Source organism: Neovison vison, chromosome 1, assembly GCF_020171115.1.
Source record: "Neovison vison isolate M4711 chromosome 1, ASM_NN_V1, whole genome shotgun sequence".
In the NCBI taxonomy this organism is placed as follows: Eukaryota; Metazoa; Chordata; class Mammalia; order Carnivora; family Mustelidae; genus Neogale; species Neogale vison.
This window is the reverse complement of record NC_058091.1, coordinates 313,208,159-313,225,108: the sequence shown is the minus strand read 5'-3', so window position 1 is coordinate 313,225,108 and position 16,950 is coordinate 313,208,159. Positions and strand designations below refer to the sequence as shown.

At 47.7% G+C, this 16,950-nt stretch overlaps 1 protein-coding gene across 1 annotated transcript in view; it reads left to right on the top strand.

Moving 5' to 3' along the window:
• ICE1 (interactor of little elongation complex ELL subunit 1) overlaps positions 1-14,336 on the top strand; it is a 56,519-nt gene extending 42,183 nt beyond the window's left edge. Inside the window, exons 15-19 of the mRNA XM_044234151.1 lie at positions 341-501; positions 4,391-4,581; positions 6,631-6,737; positions 12,385-12,483; positions 13,275-14,336. Of these exons, the coding sequence (XP_044090086.1) occupies positions 341-501; positions 4,391-4,581; positions 6,631-6,737; positions 12,385-12,483; positions 13,275-13,456 (740 nt within the window). The 3' untranslated portion in view covers positions 13,457-14,336. The remainder of the gene's footprint in view (positions 1-340; positions 502-4,390; positions 4,582-6,630; positions 6,738-12,384; positions 12,484-13,274) is intronic.
• Positions 14,337-16,950: the final 2,614 nt, after the last annotated feature.

Sequence of the window (16,950 nt, the reverse complement as noted above, 5' to 3'; positions counted from 1 at the left end):
GACACTTCTGAAATGGGGAGGTTCTAGGGTTTCAGAAGTCTGAAGAGAGAGGCTTGCCTTTGCTTCGTGTTTGGATTTGATGGCTCTTTTCATAAGAAAGTGCTGTATATTGTCCAGGTATTCTGTTTCAAATCTAGATAAGGAAGGTTTGCCAAAGGGAAAGGGTTGGGGGAGAGACAAGCAGATTTGCACAAAGCAGGGCCTCCTCGGGCACCCGCCTTCAGTGGTAGGAGACCCTGCAAGGCACAAGTGAAATTCTTAAAATTGGTTCTTAGCTTGTAATTTATTCACTTGATTAGACATAAAGGTTTTTTTGTTTTGTTTTGTTTTTTCCTCATAGATTTTCCAGAGTCAGAGAAACTGACTTTGTTCATTGCAAATATGTGGCATGATATATTTATTTCCCAATCGGTGATTAATAAGGCGATGCAGTTGGTTGCCAGGCAACGTGCTAAAGGAGAGGTCCGGAACTGTTTGAGAGCCTTTCTCAACTGGGAAAAGGTAAGGTTTGTTTTTATTTCTCAATTGTCAGACCTCACTTGTAGATCTCATATGAATGTCCTTACTCAGTTTTGTGTTCCGTGTTGAATTAGTTCATAGGCATTTCAGGGACAGGACTCTTCCTGTTGAATCCTTTAAAATACCATTTTAGCCTAAGCTTATGCATTTAGTTCAGGAAATGCGCATGAGGCACTTGGGGAAGGATTGGAGCTGTAGGTGTTTTGGTAATTTACCAAAAATTTTCTTTTCGTTCACTAATTTATGACTGATGATCATGTAGAATGTGTATGTAGGGGGTGGTTCATAGGAGCTGCATAGCATTGCCTTCTGTAGTGGGCACTTGGAGAGCTGAAAACTGGCATTGCAACTCATTCCTGTCTTGACTTTTTAAAATCTAAATATTGTGTTTTTCTTTTTGATTGATGGAATTTTTATTTAAATACTTAGTTCTTACGTGTTCTTTTCCTCTTTTTTTGGTTTTCTTTGGTAACTGAGTGCTAATATACCATCTAGATTAGTGTTCTTCTATGTTACAGCTGTGGTCTAGTGAGAATCTCTGGAGGCTGAATTGACAGTGGTAAACTCTAAGAAGCAATGTGAAATTCAGTGAGAGGTTGATCTTTGTTTTTTATTTTTTATTTATTTAGAGAAAGTGTGCACGTGTGTGTGGGAGGAGTGGCAGAGGGAGAGAATCTCTCTCTCTCTGTTTTTTGTTTTTTTGTTGTTGTTGTTGTTGTTTTGTTTTTAAGAGAAAGAGAGAGAGAGAGAGAGAGTGCAGGAGGGGCACAGGGGAGAGGGAGAGAGAAAATCCCAAGCAGATTCCATGCTGAGCAGAGAGCCTAATTCAGGGCTTGAGCTCATGAAACTGAGATCATGACCTGAGCCTAAATCAAGGGTTGGACACTTAATTGAGCCACCCTGGAGTCCCAACCTTGGTTTGTTTTTAAATGACCGTGTATTAATTTCCTCTTAAAGTTATCCTGGCTTATGTGTGTGGTGCAGTTTTATATGTCATTTTGCTTTCCGTTTTTGTGCATTTTGATATTAATATTCATTAGGTTTTTTTTTTTTTTTTAAAAGAGCATGAGTGGGGGCAGAGGGAAGGGGAGAGAGAATTTTTCTCTTTTTTTAAAGAGAGAGCTAGAGCATGGGAGGGACACAGGAGAGAGGGAGAGAGAGCATCCCAGCCCTACTCCGTGCTGAGCAGAGAGCCTGATGCCGGGCTCAGGCTCACAACCCGAAGATCCTAACCTGAGCTGAAATCAAGAGTCCCAACACCCAACTGGTTGAACCACCCAGGTGCCCCGACTTCTATTTTCTTGTAAGAAATAGAGGAAAGGAATATTGGTAAACAGAAGTTAAGGAAACATTAAAAAGCAAGACTGTAATCATCTTTCCAGCAACTCGTCTAGAGAAATGAGTGTCATCTTGGGAGACCCCATCGGACTCAGGTCGGCAGCTTAGTCAGAAGAGCCCTTCCACCTCATGCCGTTGACCTGCCTCAGTCATGCCGCGTCCTCCCAGATTCCTGCCGGCCAGTAGCCCCTGCTTGGTCCTCCTGCTTGTACACTGGCGCCTCCTGGTGGCCTGGTCGGGGTGAAACCAGACGTGGTAGTTTGATGATCAAAGACATTATAAAGAAAATAGAATTTCACTAAATGTGTTTGTTCTATATCATATCAAATAAAAATATAAAATCAAAGGTATAAAAAGTGAGTAATACTTGAGATAAAAATACCATTATAAGACTTCCAGATTTTCTCTCACAGAATTCAGCAGATCAGATAGACAAAAATGAGTAGAACAGTGGAATTCAATAATATAACAAGTAAACTTGAAAGAATATGTATTTCTTTGCATGTCTGTGGCACATCTATAAAACCAGTGATGAATTTGGCCACATAAAAACTTTAATTCCTAAAAAGTAAAGATTCCATACACAAAGTTCTTTGGTAGTAATTCCATGAAATCCTCTATAAGTAATTCAGAGATTCCATAAACACTACTTGAAAGTTGGCATACGTGGTCCTGGACAACCTGGGAATAAACGGGAGCTCAAAAGTAAGACGAATGTTGTAAAGTCATTGATTGAGAAGGAGAACGTCCCATACCAAAGAGTTCTAGTTTTTGTAAAACTTACACTCATTAAGGTAGTTTAAATGTTTTAAGACTAGATAATAGAATGGCTGATTGTCATCTTAGAAATTAAATATCTGAGATCCTAGAAGGGATCTAGAAAAAAGGGAATAGAGTTTAAAAGGTAATAGTAATGAAACAGAGAAGGAAAAAACACGTAGAAAAAGAACTCATTGCCTTTAAGAAATAGTAGCAAAATATAGAGCTCCCAGATCAGATTAATGAAAAAAGAGAAAATAGAAAATATTGAGGATTTCAAAAATGAGAAAGAAAACAGACTCCAGGGGCGCCTGGGTGGCTCAGTGGGTTAAGCCGCTGCCTTCGGCTCAGGTCATGATCTCAGGGTCCTGGGATCGAGCCCCGCATCGGGCTCTCTGCTCAGCAGGGAGCCTGCTTCCCTCTCTCTCTCTCTGCCTGCCTCTCTGTCTACTTGTGATCTCTGTCTGTCAAATAAACAAATAAAATCTTTAAAAAAAAAGAAAACAGACTCCAGATGTGGGAGAGAGGTTGAGAAGCCCACCACCTGCAGCTTTGTAGTGACAGGCCGGAAGCTGAGGATGCTTTCTTAGCAAAATAAAAATGACCAAACTTGGTTTTAGAGGTGGAACGCTTGATAAATCAGTTGTTTTCAGTTGTCACAAAAGAAGTGGAAATGTTGATGTATAGTTTACTGTATAAAAAGCATGTGTAGATTCCACTGAATTTTGGCTAGTTTTCTGAAGAACCAAGTAATTCCAGTCTTTTGCTAGTATGTTTTGCAAGTTTTTTATTTTTTACTTATTGAATTATTTTTTTTAATGTAGACTCCGCGCCCATTGTGGAGCCCAACACAGGGCTTGAACTTATGACCCTGAGATCAAGACCTGAACTGAGATCAAGAATCAGACATTTAACTGACTGAGTCACCCAGGCACCCCCTGTTTATTTTTAGTAACAGAACCCAGTAAAAAAAGGCATAAGAAAGGAAAAAAATTACAAATCCATTGCTAGGTATTTGTTCAAGAGATGTCAAATTAATGTCCACATAAAGACAGGTTATATGCACGCTCATAGCATTTCACGGGTAACGTGGGCTGGATAGTGTGGATGTCTGTGGGGGTGAGTGCGTAAGCAGACTGGTCCCTCACATAAAGGATAACATCCAGCTACAGGAGCGACTGTTCGGGCTCCCGGGACGTAGAGCATCAAATGTGCACAGGTGTGAAAGATGCCGGGTGAGGAGTCTGGTGCTGGCCGACTCGAGTTTATGAATTTTTGTAAAAAGACTGATACTGAGGGTCAGAGGATGATAGAACTGGAAGAACTTTTTCAAAGTTTAAAAAAGTTACAACTTTTCTTCACTGATTTGAGGTAAAACAAATTTGCATTTCTATCTGTATTGCAGCTTATCTCCTTTCTGCCTGATTAGATTCTGCTTTCTGCCTGGAGGCTTTTTTTTTTTTTTTTAATATTTTATTGATTTATTTTAGAAAGCACAAGTGAGTAAGCCTCTTCCCTGGGGCAGAGCCAGAGGGAGAGTCTGGAACATGGAGCCCCGAGGTTCGACCTCAGGACCTTGAGTTCATGACCAGAGCCAAAACCGAGAGTTGGCATGCGTAACCAACTGAGCCACCCAGGTGCCCCCTGCCTGGAGTTTTCTTATCTTAAATGATTATTCATCTAATGCTTATTACGTTCTTCCTTACGAGATGACTAACATAAGATGTGTTATATTTGAACCTCGAAATTTTCTTTTTTCTTTTGCATTTGCTAGAATGCTCCTGTGGATGTGGGTTTCATGGTTTCTAAGCTGCTGTTGACCATACAGTTGTGTCCAAAAACGGAGTTTCAGTCCAGTGAAAAATTTGGGGAAGACTTAAGTGATAACACTTGGGAGTACATATTTGCTATCGACCTGCTCTGCTGCCATCAGAAGTGGATTTGGACACATGATAACATTATAAGGTACAAGGCTGTTGTGCTAACTCAAAGTTGGGTTCTTGAATTGGAAGGTAGGCTGTCACATGGTTGCTGAATTGTGGTTTGAATTGGTTTTGCTCTTGAAGGTTGGGGAAACATTTTACAAGCAACATTCGATTTGGGTAAAAATTGGTAAAACTCTCGTTAAAAGACATGTATTATTGTTACATCCCCTTGCTTTGTTTTTGTGGTGGCTGTAACTTACTTTCCTTATATTCTGTTACTACTTTCTCTCTCCCAAGGAGCGGTGACCCCTGTGAAGGAGGGGTTTGGGTTCACTGGAACATCCCCAGCTCATAGAGCAGTGCCCAGAAAGGCAGCCCTCCATGACTGGTGTAGGGGAAAGTGCCATGATCAAATCTTAACATTCAGATACTTGGGAAGCCCATGTGAACAGACACAGGCAGAATGCCGTGTGGGCAGCTCTTCTCACCTGGCTTTCAGGAGGGAGCTCAGTCTCAGGCATCTGTTTTATGTCATGAATCCGCTCTTCTCTGTGCATGGAGAATTCTGGCACTAGCCATATACTATCTCTGGAAGAACAGGAGGTGGGAGAGCGGAGAAAATCGTCATTCAGGTGATTTTTCCATAGATCTTAATTTTCTTGGAAGCCTGATTGAGAAAGACTGATTTAAAGGAGTCTGGAATTTAAGAGGATTCGCAAAGGATTAACAGTCCGTATCCTGGAGGTACTTGAATGTGTTCTGTGGAGAACTGTTCCTCCTTAACACTAGAGACAGATTATGTGTCTAAATGTCAAATGATAGGGAATTGACTTATGGTACTGCCACAGTAAAGTAATCGCTGTAAGTGGATGTTTAGATACTGACATGGAAGTAGCTCCCATGCTTTGCTGGCCAAGGGAGTGACGGTGTGGCATGTCAGCACTGTCTGTATAAAGATGTGAGTGCCTCCTGTGGGCCTCGTCTCCTGACTCAGAGGAGCCCAGCAGGCAGGGTGACAGGTAAGTCCACCACAGGTGGTTCTGGGCACCCCTGCTGGGGGCGAGGACAGAGTGTTGAAGAGTGGAATCTGTGCCTGAGCCAGTGCCACACCCGGAGCCCCGAGTGCTGTGGTCACCTTCCCTGGATTTAAACTTGTGCGCCTAGAGAAGTACAGGGAAAGAAAAGTCCAGAATTAGTTGAGTAATGTTATCTGAAAATATCTTAATTTGAGGTGCTTTTAATTTGCCTTTTTTTCTGTGTGTTGGCATTTAACTTTTTAATACTATGAATACTATATAAGAAGTAAATACACTTTGGAAGGAAGGGAGAGCAAAGAGGAGCTGGCACTGCCTTCAGTCAGTAGAGAGTTTGTAAGGTGTGGTTTGATTGTTGCCTCCGAGCTCCACGCTCCCCTGAGGACATGGCAGAGGCTTCTAGAACTCAGGTGCCACATGCACGTCTGGAATGTCCCCAGTGAAAATCCAGACTCCCACCTCTTCCAATTCTGTGACTTGGGGACATTGTCTAGCGTCCCTCTTCAAAGCCTTGTCGAAGGGGTGGAAGCAGAATAAAGGTCCAAGCCTGTAGGTACTTGCAGCTTCTTTTAAGGCAGTGTGGACCCAAGTATCTGAATGGTTGGAGACTGGTGAGCTTCCGGTGTCTGGTCTCTTTTTAACCTAAAAGGTCACGTCTGCAGAAGACCTTGTTCTGGGGTGCCTGACTGGCGTAGTAGAGCATGTGACTCCTGATCTCACATGGGGAGGTGGCAGAGCGGGGACCACGGTTCGCATGCTGCTGGATCACGTTGAGTGCAGGGCTACATGGTACCTTTTCTGTCCCCAGAGAGCTCGTGAACTACCCCTGGCCCATCTGGTATTGACTGGATGACTCCTAATCATGCCCCACGTTGGGCATGGAGCCTACTTTAAAATAAGTAAATTAAGAAGAAAAGTCCTTCTTTATCAATTGTCTGTTTCTTATGGACCATTTTGAAGTTGTTGATCTTTGAGTGACGGTGAGCCTGCAAGCTTTCCACATTCGTGTATGTATATGCATGTGTATGTATATATATATTCTGTTGTTTTTTTAGTAAAGAGCTGTGGCCTGTAATGGATAAGTGGATAAAATACAGAAAAGGACATGCGAACATTGCATATACTCCTGATATTATTATAGCGTCGATACTGAGGCTGATCGGTGAGTTGTCTGTTTTAATAAAACGTTTTATTGTTACTGATCACATATTATATGTGGGAGAAGAAGTGTAATAATGCTTGCTGACCAAAACCTCCCGTAGTGACGGATTTCTGCCACCACCGTATCACAGGCATCCTCACTTCCTTCTCCTCGCTCAGACCCTTTCTTTATAAATCAGTGTTTTCTCTGACTTTGTCAGAGATGAGGTCTTCACGCGGTCCACTGGACATGTTCTTCCACATTTGGCTGGATGTCCAGTTGCCTGAAAAGCTTTTTAGAAGATGCGTGTGTGGATACCGACATCATTAAAGTCATACGTAGTCATATATTACAGGAATAATTGACAATACATAGTTACCAGTATTGTTGAACGTGTGCTGCTTGGTTCCTGCTGGGACACGCACATGCCCACGTGCCCACCAGCCCATGGAATTGCAGCCTGTGATGCTCGGGACTCGTTCGGTGTCTGTAATATGCTGTGTCCTGCTCGTGTACCACGTTCTTCTCTGCTGGCCCGTGGAAGGGCCACATCATGCAACTCCATGACCAGGGACTACTAGCCTTGTTCTCCTCCAAGCCCATATACAGAAATTAAAATGTTGCTTAAACAGATTTTAAATGGGACATAGATGCTCTTCTGTCTTGCGTAAGCAGGATCTCTGGGGTTTTTGGTTCTGCTCCCTGTCGCCCATCCTTTTTTATTTTTTATTTTTACTTATTTTTTCCTCCTTGCATCATCTTTGACGAGTTGCTCTCCAGACCGTGCAGAGTTATCACTGATGAGATCGGTTAATTTTGGGAAGGCTCTTCTTACTTTGAATGGACTTCTCCATCTCTAGCACATAGTCTTGCCCCCTGAGCCACACCATCAAGGCTCATCTGATAACCAGTGTTGTAGCCTCTCGGATCCTAGAACATACTCACCATGACTTTTAAGGATCTTTGGAGTTTAGTTAGTTAGAGCTTCAAGATAGTACCACTTGAAGTAAGGTTTGCGAATATTTAAGTTACCTAAGTAAGTCCCATAACTAGATCGTCTGTGACATGTGTCTAGCAGCTAGTTAGGTTGCCGTTCCAGGAAACCGGCATTGCTGCTCTGAAGCACATGGTGCTAAGTGAATGTGCAAAATGGTCCAAGCAGCAGCCTGCTCTTAGGGAAGACCTCTCCTTCCACTGGATAGAGCCAGAAGTACACCTAGGGGGAAGTTACCAGAAAGAGAGCCTGTGGGCCAAGTGATTGCTGGAGGCGGTAGGGGAATTCGAAGAGACGCCTCCAAAGACAGCTTGAGGTGTGGAAGTGGATGAGCTGCTCCCTGGGGGGACTGTCTCAAAACACAGTTTGCAGAGTCCCTTATTTCCGGAAGCCCTGAGAAACCATTTCAGCCCTCCCCGGCAGCAGTACGCAGGGAGCGGGGCTGGGGACACGCTCTCAGCAGGGCACCGGCCTCTGCACATCTCGCTCTGCTTTCAGTAGCTTCTTCTCTCCAGGAGTCAAGAAAAGTGTTCACACTTGGAAATGACATTTTAAATTGTAGAACCTATTTGAAAATTTTAAAAATTGAGAGATGTTGTTAAATCCTTAAATAGATCTATTGATCTAGATAAAGTATCTTTGGAATCTTGAAAAGAACATGATAAACTTTTTGAAGTCACACTTAGGAAATACGGTGTGATTTTTGCTGTTGTTTACAGATTTGTTTGTTTACATACACATACGTGTTGGCCGTTAACAGGAGAGGGGACGGGTGTGGGAGAGCGGGTCACTTCTGGTGACTTCCGCACAGTCCCTTGGCGTCCGTGGCAGAGCGTCCGCCTCATGCATGAATCTCCCCTACACTGGGCTTTCAGGAGTCTTCCACGTTTGGCTGGATGTCCAATTGCCTGAAAAGCTTTTCAGAAGATGCGTATGTGGATACTGACATCATTAAAGTCACACATGGTCGTCTATGACGGGAATAATTGACAATACATAGTTACCAGTATTGTGGGATAAAATGTCGACATATAAATACCGAATGTGACCCAGAGGGTGAATAGCTCGGAGGTGGCGATGGTGAAAGTGAGAGCAGAGGCGGCCTGGGAGCCTCCTTAGTTCCGTAGACAGGAGAGGGCCGCTGGGACGGCCGGGCTGGCCATGGTTCCGCGGGCTGGGGCTGGCCAGTGGCGGCTCAGCTTTGCCCGCTCTGGCTGGCTGTCCACCGAAGCGATACTCCTGGGCGACGGGGCGGGGTGCGGGTGGATGGCGAGGGTGGGGGCAGAGACAGGCGAGGCCTGCTGGCAGAGTTCTGAGGAGTCATGTCAAGGTCAGATGTGCGTGGGCCCGTCTGCACCCCTGTCAGACTTGGGAGGTGGAACTGTTTCTAAGAAGGTAGTCCGTTGGAGAACTTCCTGCGGTTTCTGAAGCTGACACTGAAGAATTTAGCAAGTAATTTACTTGCTGGGTTGTGATTTAATAATGACCAAAATCACTAATCATTCATAAAATAAAGGAGTTATGTTTATTTTTATTTCTAGATTTGCAAAACCCTAACTGGATTTTCACTCCATGGGAAATAAAAGATAAAATGCTTTCTGTCAGAGCAGTTCTGTGTTGTCTGGTGCTGGATAGGGGTGTGAAGATTGCTCTTGGCGAGTGTAGGATTGTGAGATCGGGGTCTGACATCTTCAACGATGACGTGTCAGCGCATTTTGTAGAGTGCATTGCTGTGGGTTCAGGGGGCCATGAGAAGTGGAAGAACCTACCTCCGTCAGGGCAGACATGAGCTTGGAAAGGCTCAGCCCTTGTTTCTGGGGCCACATAGGGGGAGGTGGCAGAGCGGGGACCACGGTTCGCATGCTGCTGGATCACGTTGAGTGCAGGGCTACGTGGTACCTTTTCTGCCCCCAGAGAGCTCGTGAACTAACCCTGGTCCGTCTGGTATTGACTGGATCCTAGAAGCTAGGAGAACGCCATTTCCCACAGCAGTTTTTTGTGGGGCCAGCTGAAGTAACCATTGTTGATTTGTACCCTGTCTCTTCTCGGGTTTGTTCCCTTTTCTTTGAAATTATCTCAGCGCACTTTTCCCTCGGGATGTCTGTATCTGCACTCCTGAATGAAAACCCTGGTGGCTACACAGGCACCTTCCCGGCTGGCCCCCAGCTGCCCTCCTCACGCTTCCCTGGGTGCTGGGCAGTCCGTAGACTTGGAGGTTAAGTCCACGTCTCTTACTGGTGTTTTAATGTGGCTGGGCCACCCTGGCCTCACATTCCTTCTGTAGGAGACTTTTCTTCCCATGTAGTGAGCGAATTTGTCCATCATCTTTGTCATCGTGGATGTAAGTTTTTTCCCCTAAGCCACCTACCTCTGAGTTATGACTTCCTCTTACTATAACCCTGATAGCTCCGTTAATTTAAATCACTTACAAAATCCAATTCATTAAGCATTTTTAATTGAAAGAACGGAAGCCATTTTCATAGGGTTCTCTATTACCTGCGATTACACTCACATCCTATGGCCGGATGAGCCCACATCTGTGTTTGGCACACGCCCGTTCCTATCTCTGCTGCCGCTAACGGGTTGAACACCCCGGTAGATTGTCTTGCAGGACAGATCTGGGGACATACCATTACCAGTCTGATCCGATTGGAAGCAGATAATTATCTGCTATTGAGTGATCAGTAAGTGAAGTTCCTGATCCCTGAAGTACAATACTTTTCAGCCTCAGTGGAAGATTTACCAGAAATTATCCAGATATTTATAGTTTCATCCTGGATTTGAAATTTTCCAGGCATTCATCCATCAGTAGGAATTTATGGAGCGTTTGCTCATATCATGGCATTTAGGGTGCATGTAACCAGCACTAAGTTGGTTTTTCTCGGGGATAGTAAGTAATAAAGGTTTGTGTAGTGCCCTCGGCCTGTTCTCCATATTAGAGAAAGAGATGCAGCTGAGGGCCTGGGCTCACGTGCAGACCGAGAATGCGTGTGGTACTGAGAAAACATGGATACAGAACTGTGAGATCGCGGGGTCCTGTCGTAAGAACCCAGGAAAAAGGTGGTAAGAGCGCGTCCGGGTGTGTTCCAGAGTCCTCTCCCCGTGAGACCGAGAATGGGGCCTCTGCTTTGAAGCAAGCTCGAGTCCCCGGATCCTGGGAATGAAGGAAGGACCGGGTGAGTGGGAACTAGCTGTGTGGCCTCCTCTTGTTTGCGTTAGCCTTCAGTTGGTGTTCGCTGCCCCCAGTGAGAAACCCCAGAGCTTCTGTCACTCCAGGTCGTACCTACCAGGTGCTAACATGTTCAGGAGTGAAAATAACATGTAGCTATTCATTTAACATTAATAACGATAAACCATTGTTCACATAGACGACATTCTCCGTGGGCAGGATTTGCCCAGCGACAGCAACGGTGAGGAGGACGGCATTTATCCTGTCGCAGACCTCTTCGCTGTCTGGTTCGGGGGCCTCTCTGCTCTGCACTCAGGCTCTTGCAGTACGTTGTTTTGGTTGAAGTGTGTGAAGAAAATCCAGTTTTGTGTGGAGCTGATAAAGGGAGAGGAGTATTGTAATAGCCTCTTCAGAGCATCGTGGATGTTCTTCGACACTGTGTTGAGCTTCCACAAGGGGGACCTCCCGGAAGGCTGGCTGCGGCTTGAAGTCTGAACCTCCCCAGGGAGTCTTCTGCTGAGCGGCCTGGGGCTCTCGCAGCGCGTGGAGGTGGCCTTCTGCCCAGTCGTGATTCTGTGACTTGCTCCGCGCACTTGGAAAATTCTGACTTGCACAGGTCTTCCGGATATCAGCAGTATCGAGAAAACAGGCATGAATGTCGTCACTGATCTCATCGGATTTTTGAAGCTGTCAAGCTCTGGGTGGCTGATGGAAGGTTTTCCAAAATTCTGGTTTTGCTGAAGAGCTCACATTTTATCTTGGACAACAGCGATAAATTTCCTTGCAGTGACTAGGTTCACTTTATTCGTTTTTGAGAAAGTGTCTATCTTGGTCTGAAGAGCTGTAGTCAGTCAGTCATTCTTTCAGGGAGATGTGGGTGTTGCACGGGGGAGCGTCCTGGTCCCCTCCCCGTTCCAGCAGCTCCCAGGTCCTGGGGCCCCGGCTTTCGTGCCGTCCGTCTGGGCTGAGCCCTGGGAAGAAGGCAGGTCGCTCCTGAGTGCAAGCGGTGGGACAATTGTTCTGACCCTGAGGACCCTGGGGGTCTGCGAGCCACACTCCGGTGCCGCTGTGCTTCTCGGCTGGCCCAGAACGGCTGTGGGTCGGACCCGAGCCAGGCCTGCCGGGCAGCTGTGCGGGGCTTCCTGGAACTTCACAGAAGTCCGCCGTTGCCCAGTGAGCCCGCGGCGGCCCGTCTTTCCCCTGAGTTCCACTCCTTGTGACCCCTTGGCTGAGACAGCCAGGTGCTGTCGTGTCCTGCGTGTGAGTGAGAGCAGGGGTGGCTGGTCGCCTCGGTCCCCACCGCCCCCAGTAAGATACATGGCGCTCCGTGGGGTCCCGGGGCCTCACGTTTTAACCTGTTTTCATGTAAGAAACATGTTCCCATTTGAACTTCAGGATCCTTCACGTACACGGGGTTACAGGAAGGAAAGCAGAATTTTAGAGCTTTACGAGAAGTTCACACTTCACTGAAGGTGGCTCGCGTTTTGGTTTCCTTGTGTCCTCAGGTCGCCTAGGCCAGCTGGGCTTGAAGGAGGGCTTCCCGTCCGCTGTGAAGAACATCAGCTCCGTTATCGGCATGTTCATCCAGCACGCCCGGGACGAAGGTAAAACCTTGGTTGACGGAAGTGGGTTTTGAGTCCCTTGCGTTCCTCCCGTTACACCGCATCTGCGTCTTTCCGCGCGCGGTGCTCGGTGCCCCCCTCACTGCCGCGCGCTTGCGGGGATCGGCTCGAGGCCGCTCGGCCTGCGCGCCCCGCGTGGGAGCTGCTGTGTGGTTTCGATTACAATTTAACTAAAAGTTAGCTGTTTTTAGTTAGATAACTTCTGAAAAGCCTTCTGCGAAATGAGAAGGCCCTCACGGCGGGGTCTCGGGCCTGGCTGCGGCCCGGCGGCCCCGGCTGCTGCTCCGGTGGTGCACTGCGGTGTGCGGGGCGGGGCGGGGCGGGCTAAGCTCCCCCAGGGCTGCGTTCCTCGTGTTCAGAGCCACGGGTAAAACTCCCACTGGATAGCCCGTGGGCTCACCACTTGGCCAAATGCTTTGGGATCCACGTTTTATGGAGACTCTGGAATGGAGTGTGATCCTTCCAGAGCTGCTCCGGGAAGCGTTGGCGTGGGTCACACGAGGCTGGGAGCTTTTTGGCCGCGTGGCCTGTGCTGGCTCTGCCAGGGCTGGGGGCCGGGCCCGCACCGGGGCCCTTCTGCTCGCTGCTCTTCTGTTCTTCCCATCTGCACACGTGTGCTTCACCCATTGTCTCATTACAGGACTTTCCTTCCATAGTTTTCATGCCGGCAGCGGGTATCCCGTATGTGAATGGTGATTCAGTGGAAGACAGCATGAACATTTTGAATCACAAGCATCTTCTTGTGTAATGACGGATATGAAAATTCCTTGCAGATATCCCGTGGGGCATCCAGCTGGCGGCTGTGTACGCGCTCTGTGATTTGAGTCCCAGCAATCCAGCGGAAATATCCAAGATCCTGGAGGCCTGGCGCCAAGAGACCGCGCACAGCGTGCCCTCCGCGGTGCTCAGCTGCCTGGAGGAAGTCAGCTCACTGTGCGCGGAGGAAGTCGGCTAAGCCACCCCGCGCCCGGTGTCTAGAGAAGTGCCTTTACGTATCTCGAGTACAAATAGATGAGTCAGCTCGCGGAGCACAAACTGAGGTTTCAAAAGGAAAGACATCGAAGAGAGAAAATGCCCAGAGGCTCTCCTCACCGTGCTGAGGAGACAGAAGCCGGCCGTGGCGGGGCTGCCTTTCCCTAAACCGCATACATTTCACTTAAGGCTGTTGTGATTCCATGACATGTGGGTTGTATTATTGTGTCTTGGTCAAACAACAAAAACTTGAACTTAGCCCTTTTTTGCTGCAGAAAGTGTCCTTTAGTCGCTTTTTAAAATTGAGTGGCATTTTATAATGAATTTAATATAAAAGCATTGATTTGGTTCCTAGGCTAATTTTGAACTTTGCGCTGAAATGACTGACTAGGGAAAAATAAGCTGGCTGAGAAAGAGCTAGAAGACTCTTCGGCTGTCTCAGCTGGAAATGGGCTTCAAATTGTTTCTCAAGGTATAGTGCGCGACTGATCAGAGGAGAACCCAAGAGAACCTTAGAGACCCGCTCTAGTGCATCATCTTCCTATCTCTGCAGGCCCTTCAAACTGTCACTGTATCAGGACGAGGAGGGCTGAGGAGTAGACGTTCACTTGCAGGCTTTGTGTCAGCGACCTGTACATAGACGATTCAGAGACGCACAGGCAGGTCTCTGTGTGTGCCGTGTATATATGGACCGTGCTATGATGTGCTTCACATTTGATGATATTCCACTTTCGGAATTTTAGTATTTGTACATAGAAAATGGGTTTAATAACTCACCGTGGTTCTGATTTGTCTTATATTCATCATTTCTTAAAATTCTTGTATGTGTTTTTTATAATAAAAAATTAAAAGTAAGCCATGCACATGATTGTTCTGATCAGTGAAGAGTGACACTTGGCATTCCTTCTACTCGAACCAAAGACGGAAAATTCTCCACTCTAACCAAAGATAAAACGGCCATTGCAAGTGGTAGAAACATGCTACATTACCATTGTCTAGCGGGTTTCTCCGAGATGCTCTTAGTGACATTGGAAACCGGATGATTACATACTGATTGGCCCCCGTGATTGGGTTTGTTTACTTACAAGTACTGCTGCCCTTTAAAAATTACATTTGACAACTATTTTGCTACTCCTGCCTCGTGTTTTTAAAGTAATTATAACAAACATAGTTGAGATTTATAAATAACTCTTCATTGCCCTTTGGAAGCTCTTGTTGGTGTGTTGCTCCTTATTCCAGTGTTCGCTGAGTATGTGCTCGTGCTAGGGGCCTCGCTGGGAGGAGCCAGAGAGCAGACAGCCAGGGCCCAGTTGGCAAAGACCTGTGACCTGCTGGGAGAGAAAATCCTACCCCACCCCAGTGAAGGAGCGTCCGAAACTGTAGTAAGGGCGTGAAGGCAGCGTGGAGCTGTGCACAGGAGAGGTGGGGGGCACTCCTCTCGTTCTGTGGATTGGGCAAGGAGTGTCCCTCTGAGGAGGCAGCAGGTGAGCTAGGGCCTGGGAGGAGACAGGTGACCGTCCTGGACCGGTGACTGGCTCTGAGAGGGAGGAGCCCATTATATGCGGGAAGGAGGCCGGTATAGCCCGGACACGCCGTTTAAGGAGGCGAGCGTTTGGTCCGTCACGCAGGTGACTGCCATCATTTGGACCTGGGCAGCTCCAGGCTTGGTGGTGGTTGGATGGAGGTTTGAGCAGAGGTCTCCTATGCGAGATCACATTTTAGTAGGGCCGTTCTGGGGCCGCAGGATGGGAGCAGGGCAAGAAGGGGCACCAAGACCGCTTAGGAAGTCTGGGGAGAGCCCAGGGTGGCCGTAGAAGATAAAGGGTACGTGGGTTTCAAATCTATCTTGGAGGTTCCCTGCTAAATTCACGCACTGGGGAACAGGGCCAGGTAGAAGTCGAGACTCTGAGGTTACTGGGTTAGGCACCAGGGGTTGGGGACGGGCACAGGTTTGGTGGTTGGAATCACACCTACTAAGTGTGCTTTCAGGATGTGGGAATCACGAGCATAATTTTTACAGGCAAAAGTATGGAGGTAGAATAAATCGGGCAGAAGCTGGGGAGTTGACATCGTGGGGGGACTATTTAAAAGGTGTGTACCTGCGTGTGTGTGTGTGTGTGTGTGTGTGCGCGCGCATGCACATGTGAAGTCACAAGGGAGAAGACCTTGGCAACAAGTACCTCCTTGTGACTTGAAGTTGCAGGGGCTGGAGGCAGTGGTGTGGTCCCTTGACGGTTGTCTCCTGGTCATAGCTAAGAAGGCGGGGAGGCAGGCAGGTGGCCACTTGTGCCACAAGGTCAGGCGAGGTGATGAGTGCATTTTGTCTTCAGTGGGTGGCAGTGACCTTGGGGAGCATTTCTCAAAGGTAAGCATGTTAAGCCAAAGAGATTACATTTGCAGGTGGCTTGTGGGGGAATTTTCTGGTGAATGGGTTGGTCATAGTTTTATAACCTCGGTAGGCTTATGTGTTTTTTGTTTTTTTTTTTTAAAGATTTTATTCATTTATTTGACAGAGATCACAAGCAGGCAGAGAGAGGGGGAAGCAGGCTCCCTGCTGAGCAGAAAGCCCGATGTGGGACTCGATCCCAGGACCCTGAGATCATGACCTGAGCCGAAGGCAGAGGCTTTAATCCACTGAGCCACCCAGGTGCCCCAGGCTTATGTGTTTTTAATTGGCAGAAGATAGGGAACCCCCGACTTTTTCCATTGGTTTCTCAGCTCTGGTCACCAGGGCTGTAGAGCTCACTTGTCAGTGTCCGTTTGGTGTTGTGGCCTATTGGACAGACCCGACGTCCCCTGGAGCGCTCTGGCACCCTCAGGCTGTGAAGCAGTTCTAAGCTACGGTTAGACTGAATTTCTGGTATCCAAGCCGACCCCTGGGCTGTGGGGTGTAGGATTTAAACGAGCGTGTCAACAGGTGAGTGAATGAGCACTTGAAGCCGGAGTGAATGGGGAGGCCTTAGACCAGCGCTGGGTCCAGGGCACCCGGGAAGCACACGGGCTCTGGGTGGCCCAAGCTGAGCAGCCAGGACAAGCCTGGCCCTCTGCTCCTCTGCTCCTGCGGCGACACTCACAAGGGGCCACACGCTCCAGGCTGGGCTGCTGGACACAAAGGGCACAGGATCCTGAGGAGCTGCCCCTGGGATGGCGCCAGAGAGGAGGGGCAGTGAGCAGTGTGGCCCATGATCTTAGCTCACTTCTGAGCCCTGTGCCCGTGAACTTTCCTGAGAAATCCCCAGCCTTACATCCCAAACACATAATCCACTGGCGTGTGATACTTCAGGCTGTCATTTCTCTCTCTCAAGACAGGGTGTGACTGTGGAGCTCACAGCCTGAATGTGGAGAGCGGGAGACTGCGCGTGAGCTTGGGAATGGAAAGAGTCGCACCGTGGCCGTTAGGGGGCGCTGCAGCCTCGCCCATGGACCGCACCACCGGGACCACAGAGGGCACCTTCGCAGGGATGCAGGCCGAGTCCA